This window comes from Triticum dicoccoides, chromosome 1A (assembly GCF_002162155.2).
Source record: "Triticum dicoccoides isolate Atlit2015 ecotype Zavitan chromosome 1A, WEW_v2.0, whole genome shotgun sequence".
Classification (NCBI taxonomy): Eukaryota; Viridiplantae; Streptophyta; class Magnoliopsida; order Poales; family Poaceae; genus Triticum; species Triticum dicoccoides.
The window spans coordinates 566,603,926-566,611,696 of NC_041380.1; the positions used below are offsets into that span (position 1 = coordinate 566,603,926).

The following is a 7,771-nucleotide window of genomic DNA, read 5'->3' on the forward strand; positions in this document are numbered from 1 at the left end:
ACCGGCAGAAATGTGACTACTTATTTGGTCAACAATAACATATACTACTTGGCACGTATGGTTAGAATTCACTAATGCTTGATATGACTTAAATATGTCAGCTACACGATCTGAGTAGACATTAGCAAGTGTGTCAATGCAAGAACTTACGATTTCAAGAATTACACTTTTCTTGTATATTAGTCTTATCCAATTTCTGAGAAATGTAATATGTTGCTAAACATTGATCAAAAGAAAGGATGAAGTACACATTGTGGTATGTTGAGAAGTTCTTTTGGAAGAGAGACAAAGTTATTGGTTAGCTTTTCAGTTTTGGTTATATAATATGATAGCAAATCAGTGAGAGCGGTCATTTGGAGAATTAGAGTATGTAAATGACACGCTTGGGATTATATTTTTTTGAGCCCGCTAGTAACTCCAAATGGAAGCAAGAATTCCTCGATGATGATTAATCATTACTTCACGTTTTTAACAGCCGCTAAACTACTCTAACAGGACTACAGGAGCATGAATAATGGAAACCATTGACGAGAATTGATCCTTGCAATTGACGTGCTTCACATTTTTATTTTGTGTTTTTATTTATCTATCTATCACTACGAGATTTGATCCTTGCAATTAACCGCCAAGGGATTGACAACCCCTTGTTTGCGTTGGGTGCAAGTATTTGTTATTTTGTGTGTACGTACTGCTAACGAGGTGTTGCTTGGTTCTTCCACTTGATTGATAACCTTGGTTCTTATCTCTACTCTACTGCATCATTCTCTCCTCTTCGGGGAAATCCTAACACAACTCACAAGTAGCACCGACTTATATCCGATCACAGTTAGAACTGCTCCGAGGAAACCACGGTGGTTCCCTAAACACCTTCTCCTGATCAGGAGAAATCATTCCCGTCGAAGGGATTGCAGGGTAATGTAGCAGAAAACAAAAAAATTCTGACTTACGCACCAGCCCAGGACCACTATGAAGATGCATACGAGGTTTGATCTAATCGTTACCGACTTGAAGCACGCCAGAAGGAGATCATTGGTGCAGATCCCCGTAGCTTGGATTTTACAATCTCTCAACCGCGAGGATGTTCTCCCTCGGAAAGTTCCTCAGGCGGTCCCTTGGACAGCCCTTCAGGAGGCCCTCGGACAGAAACTCGATCAGATCCTCGGACAGAACCTCATCATATCTCTCGAACTAAGATCAAAACTATGATCTCTCTACCGGGTTGCACACATACGGTGTCAGCTATCCTGCAGGGCTTCGCCATCCAAAACTAGGCCCTATCGGAAACTAGACAGCCTTCTGGCTCTAGGAAACTATTTCGTGTGAGAGAGATAGAGATGGCAGATCATGCATGCCTTGTATTTGAGAGAGATTGAGTTAAATTGTGAGCTCTCTCCACCTCTATTTATAGTGGGAGGCAAGGGGTAGAGGGCACCTGAAAATACCAAAAGGTCCTTGGATATTTTCCACCCAAAAGCCACCAAAAGAGGGAGGAAACCCCTTGGGTGGGTCCCACACACCATGGACGGTTTGGGCTGCCACAAAGGCCCCCCCACCTCCCCAAAACATGCTCCACAACTTTAGCCACAAATCCCCAATAGGTGGCTTTCAAATAAAGCCATCAAACATGGCAATAGTGTTGCCTACATCATCCCATGATTCATGGGATCTTGTCACCTCAGACTAGGACAAGAATTTTCTACGATCATTTAATCTAGAAAAATTCCCGAAGGTCCATAACATACCCGGCACCTTCTAAAATAATTCTAGACGCATTCTGGAACATTTTAGTATGATGTTTTTATCTTCGAAACACTTCCACTGACCCCAAAACATTTCCGGTTTTCTCCCTGAAACTTTTCCTTCCTTCTCCGAAACTTTTTCGAAAAAATTTCTCTGACTCCCTATCTATTACTTAGCAGATAGATTACCCTTAAGTGTGTGACGCTATAGGTTCGATGAAGTGTAGACATGACTGGAACTCTTTCTGATCAATGATCAATAGCGGAACCGTGGACATCCATATTGGTTCCTACACCCACACGAATGAATAATCTAGTGAACCTGTAGTTGTCGTGTGCTATTCCTATTGTTTCACTGTGGATCAACAACTTTGTCCACTATGCCAGTTTCCTCATTACCGGTTTTGTTCTCTTTTCTCGTTTCCACATTCCGGCATCCTTGTGATCAAATCACACTATGTCTGACCAGATGATAATGGATACTGAAAGTGCTAGTGATCTACTAGAGGGGGGGTGAATAGGTGATTTTTATGAAAGTCTTCAAAACATGAAAGTTTCGAAGACAAACGATAGAAACAAACCTACTACCATGCAGCGGAAGGTAGACTACACTAAGCAAGCCATAGTCAAGTATTCAATGAAATGAAAGGACAGAGACTAATAGCAGCTAGGCAATATAGATCAGGATGGAAGATAGTACGAAGCCAATCAGAACAAGCAGTCACGCAGTGAAGACAAATAACTAGTGCAAACAGGCAAAGACTTCACAAGGACCAATCAGCAAATAAAGAGATGGGGAGGATGGAACCAGTGGCTCGTTGAAGACAATGATTTATTGGACCAGTTCCAGTTGCTGTGACAACTGTACGTCTGGTTAAGGGGGCTGAGATTCAACTCAGAAGACCACGTCTTCACCTTATTCCCCTTGAGCTAAGGACACCCAGTCCTCGCCCAATCACTCTGGTAAGTCTTCAAGGTAGACTTCCAAACCTTCACAGACTTCGTTCGCCGGCGATCCACAATGACTCTTGGATGCTCAGAATGCGACGCCTAGCCGGATGGAGGATACACAGTCCTCAAGTGTAATAAGTCTTCAGATCACACAGACAGGAAGACTCCAGTGATGCCTAACACTCTTTGGCTCTGGGTGTTTAGGGATTTGTCCTCGCAAGGAATTCTCTCTCAAAGGCTTCGAGGTGGGTTGCTCCCAAACGACAAAAGCCGTATACTAACTCTGAGCAGCCAACTGTTTATGGCTGTAGGGGGTGGGTTATTTATAGCCACTAGGCAACCCGACCTGATTTGTCCGAAATGACCCTGGGTCACTAAAGAACTGACACGTGTTCCAACGGTCAGATATCAAACACACACGACAACTTTACTTGGGCTACAAGCAAAGCTGACTTATCCAGCTCTGGATAAGATTTGCTCGCATAGTCTTCGCTCGAAGACATAGGATTTTGGTTAAGCATCACTTTAGTCATTCTGACTGGTTCACTTGGACCACACTTAATAGTACGGTGGTTCCTACGACTCAACAAGGAAGAAAAAGAACGACGAAACAACTAAGTCTTCGCGCTCCATAGTCTTCACGCAATGTCTTCTCTTGTCACAGTCTTCAATGTGAATGTCTTCACATACCACCTTTGACTTCAATGTCTTCATACATTTTTAGGGGTCATCTCTGGTAGGAAAAACCGAATCAATGAGGGACTTCTACCTGTGTTATCCTACAATTCTCACAAACACATTAGTGCCTCAACCAGGTTTGTCATCAATACTCCAAAACCAACTAAGGGTGGCACTAGATGCACTTACAATCTCCCCCTTTTTGGTGATTGATGACAAACTGGTTAAAGTTTTCAACGGGGAATAAAATATGTGAAATTGTAAAGGATAGGGTGTGCTACGTCTTGAGCTTGTGTTGGTTTTCCCCGAAGAGGAAGGGATGATGCAGCAGAGTAGCATAAGTATTTCCCTCAGTTTTTGAGAACCAAGGTATCAATCCAGTAGGAGGCCACACTCAAGTCCCTCGTACCTGCACAAAACGATAGCTACTCGCAACCAACGCGATTAGGGGTTGTCAATCCCTTCATGGTCACTTACGAGAGTGAGATCTGATAGATATAATATTTTTTGGTATTTTTGGTATAGAGATGCAAAGTAAAAAGTAAAAGCAAAGTAAAAAAGCAAAGCAAGATTAAAGTGATGGAGATTGATATGATGAGAATAGACCCCGGGGCCATAGGTTTCACTAGTGGCTTCTCTCAAGAGCATAAATATTCTACGGTGGGTGAACAAATTACTGTTGAGCAATTGACAGAATTGAGCATAGTTATGAGAATATCTAGGCATGATCATGTATATAGGCATCACGTCCGTGACAAGTAGACTGAACGATTCTGCATCTACTACTATTACTCCACTCATCGAGCGCTATCCAGCATGCATCTAGAGTATTAAGTTAAAAACAGAGTAACGCCTTAAGCAAGATGACATGATGTAGAGAGATAAATTCATGCAATATGAAATAAACCCCATCTTGTTATCCTCGATGGCAACGATGCAATACGTGCCTTGCTGCCCCTTTTGTCACTGGGAAAGGACATCGCAAGATCGAACCCAAAGCTAAGCACTTCTCCCATGGCAAGAACTATCAATCTAGTTGGCCAAACCAAACGGATAATTCGAAAAGACTTGCAAAGATAACCAATCATACATAAAAGAATTCAGAGAAGATTCAAATATTATTCATAGATAGACTTGATCATAAACCCACAATTCATCGGTCTCAACAAACACACCGCAAAAAGAAAATTACATCGAATAGATCTCCACAAGAGAGGGGAAGAGCTTTGTATTGAGATCCAAAAAGAGAGAAGAAGCCATCTAGCTACTAACTATGGACCCGAAGGTCTGAGGTAAACTACTCACACTTCATCGGAGAGGCTATGATGATGTAGAAGCCCTCCGTGATGACGGCCCTCTCCGGCGGAGCTCCGGAACATGCCCCAAGATGGGATCTCGTGGATACAGAAAGTTGCGGCGGTGGAATTAGGTTTTTGGCTCCTGTTCTGATTGTTTGGGGGTACGTAGGTATATATAGGAGGAAGGAGTACGTCGGTGGGGCATCGAGGGGCCCACGAGGTAGGGGGCGCGCCCTAGGGGCCGCCCCCATCCTCCTGACCGCCTCTTTGACTCCTTGGAGTAGGGTCCAAGTCTCCTGGATCACGTTCGGTGAGAAAATCACGTTCCCAAAGATTTTATTCCGTTTGGACTCCATTTGATATTCCGTTTCTTCGAAACACTGAAATAGTCAAAAAACAACAATTCTGGGCTGAGCCTCCGGTTAATAGGTTAGTCCCAAAAATAATATAAAAGTGGAAAATAAAGCCCAATATAGTCCAAAACAGTAGATAATCTAGCATGGAGCAATCAAAAATTATAGATACGTTGGAGACGTATCAGGCATCCCCAAGCTTAATTCCTGCCCGTCCTCGAGTAGGTAAATGATAAAAAGAGAATTTTTGATGCGGAGTGCTACTTGGCATAATTTCAATGCAAATCTTCTTAATTGTGACATGAATATTCAGATTTGAAAGATTCAAGACAAAAGTTTATATTGACATAAAAATAATAATACTTCAAGCATACTAACAAAGTAATTATGTCTTCTCAAAATAACATGGCCAAAGAAAGTTATCCCTACAAAATCATATAGTCTGGCTATGCTCTATCTTCACCACACAAAGTATTTAAATCATGCACAACCTCGATGACAAGCCAAGCAATTGTTTCGTACTCTAACTTTTTCAAAACTTTTTCAATCTTCACGCAATACATGAGCGTGAGCTACTTCCTGACAAAGATGAATTACCCGTTCCACCTTAGGCCGGCCTGTGACACTGATTCTCTGGATAACTGGTGGTTGCAGTCCTTGGATGGAATTCCTTTTCAGCCAAGCTAAGACTTCACCTCCTGGGCATTTGCAGAATCTGGGGCATTTACCTCCTGAGAATCTGGGGCATTTACAAAGATGAGCTAACAGAAATTTCAACCTGAGGACCAACTGATTTCCTGGGCATTTGCAGTGCCATATTTGATGAGCTGCACTCCTGGTTACAGGCTGGAATCAAATTGGTCATGTGGCTAGGGTAGTTGCTCTGCTCAGCCGTGAATACACGAGTGCATTTGTAACTACTTCCTAGGATTTTCTTTTCCTTTCTCTTTCTCTGTTTTCGAACTTGTTAGAGTTGTTTCCGTGTGCTCTCTCGGCCATGCATCTTGGCTGCGTTTCGTCAAAAAGTAGGACAAACAAAAGCTCAACCAATAGGCTACAACCTTATTCTGAACATTTGTCTACAGAACTTGTGTATCCCTCTTTCTGCTTCTTCTATGTCCGCTGCTGGGTTGGCTATGTACCACAAAAACTCTCTAGCATTTTGCTGAAAAGGAGTTACTGTTATGCTTGTTACTTTGTTTCAGGTCTGATTCCACAAGTTTCTTAGCACTTCTGACATAGCTCTGTTCTTCTCGCTACAACAGGAGCAGAAGCCAGAGGGTCCTGAGAAGCAGGAGGACAAGGCGAGCGCCAGCGCAGGAGGGGACGAGGGAAAGAAGATCTCGGAGGTGGTACGTGTGCTCTCTCTTCCCTCTCCTTGGCACGCACGTAGTACGTGTGCCCACAATTCTATCCTCTCTGAAGCACAATCCATTGCCTTGTCTGATTTTATCTATTAGTTTGCACCTAAGCAATAAGTGAGTTTCTCACTGTCCAATCCGGAGGCAGTTTGTCCTTATCATCGCAACGTCAAATTCAAAACCATCGACTTTTTTTGTCCAAGCTCTTTAGCACTGCATGACATGCTGCTGGCGGTTTTGGTTCAGGACCCCCGCCCCCCCGGTGACTCCACGCAGGCTGTGGTTCGGGACCCAGAGCAGCCTCCGGCCAACCGTGGGATGCGTGCACTGCCCGGTCTCCTAGGTATGTCAAATGCATACTCATCACGGCCTTCTCTGCAAAATTTCATCCTAGAATTTCAATATCCATTCAGATTGTAAATGTTTCATATGCGTATTGTTACACCTGCTTAATGGAGTACTTACTTTGTACTTACAGGAAATGATCTCAAGTCTATCAGCCAGCTTTTCAACGTCACGGCCGCCACAGTGGGCTTGGGGCTGCTGCTTTTTGCCTTTCTGGGGATTACGATGGTGCCAAACAAGTCCCTCTTGCACAGTGCATCGACATCAACCTGCCGCGTCACTCCCCATGATATTGCGCGGCTGTACGCGGTGGTAGGCATGGGCCTGGCCATCGCCATCACGCAGTACCTTGCGTCGCTGCTCGGCGCTTCTGAGAAGGAGGAGACGGCGGAGCTGCGCCGAGTTATCGTCTTCATCGCTGCTGTGTCGCAGCTGGGACTTACCGTGTGCTTCTTCTGGAGCCTTATGCTTGCCGTGTCACTTCGGATGGGGAAGGCGCACTGCTGGCCACAGGGCACGATGGCTGCGATGCTGACCGGGATGGCCATCTCGTCCGTGCTGAGCGTGTACATGTTGTACATTGGCATTGCGTGCGTCTTCGGGGCCAACACCAATTGACAGCCTGGATGTGCATCGAGTTCTTCATATGGCATTATGGCTTCACTTCTCCATATATAACTAGTACTGAAACTCGATGACCGGTTTGGCACTTCAGTTGTAAGCGCTTTGTGCCTCGTTTAAATTAGTACGGTACTTTGGAAACCTGATGATGGTATGTATGCCTGAACATTTGCGACTTCAGTTGTAATGAAAACATGGTCACTTCTAGTTCTAGTTCTAGTCGTCCTTATCTCAGTCGAACGACAGAAACCTCTATAAATCTAAGCTAGCCAAGTAATAACTCCGGTGGTTGGAATCACTAGCTGACACCTCTAATTCCACTGAATCTGTACATGTAAACTAGAAAAGCCTCTTAAGAAAAACTAGAAAGTGTGCACAAATCTAAAAAATGGCAGTGATCATTACAAACACCTCCACAGATTGAG

The 7,771-nt window shown here is 44.0% G+C and overlaps 1 protein-coding gene across 1 annotated transcript; it reads left to right on the forward strand.

Annotated features, from left to right (window-relative positions):
- Positions 1-6,017: 6,017 nt before the first annotated feature.
- Positions 6,018-7,532, forward strand: LOC119335051. The gene is made up of 3 exons (XM_037607322.1): positions 6,018-6,371; positions 6,627-6,723; positions 6,859-7,532. Exons 2-3 carry the CDS (start codon positions 6,699-6,701, stop codon positions 7,341-7,343), a joined length of 510 nt encoding a protein of 169 aa, XP_037463219.1. The 5' UTR covers positions 6,018-6,371; positions 6,627-6,698; the 3' UTR covers positions 7,344-7,532.
- The last annotated feature ends 239 nt before the right edge of the window (positions 7,533-7,771 follow it).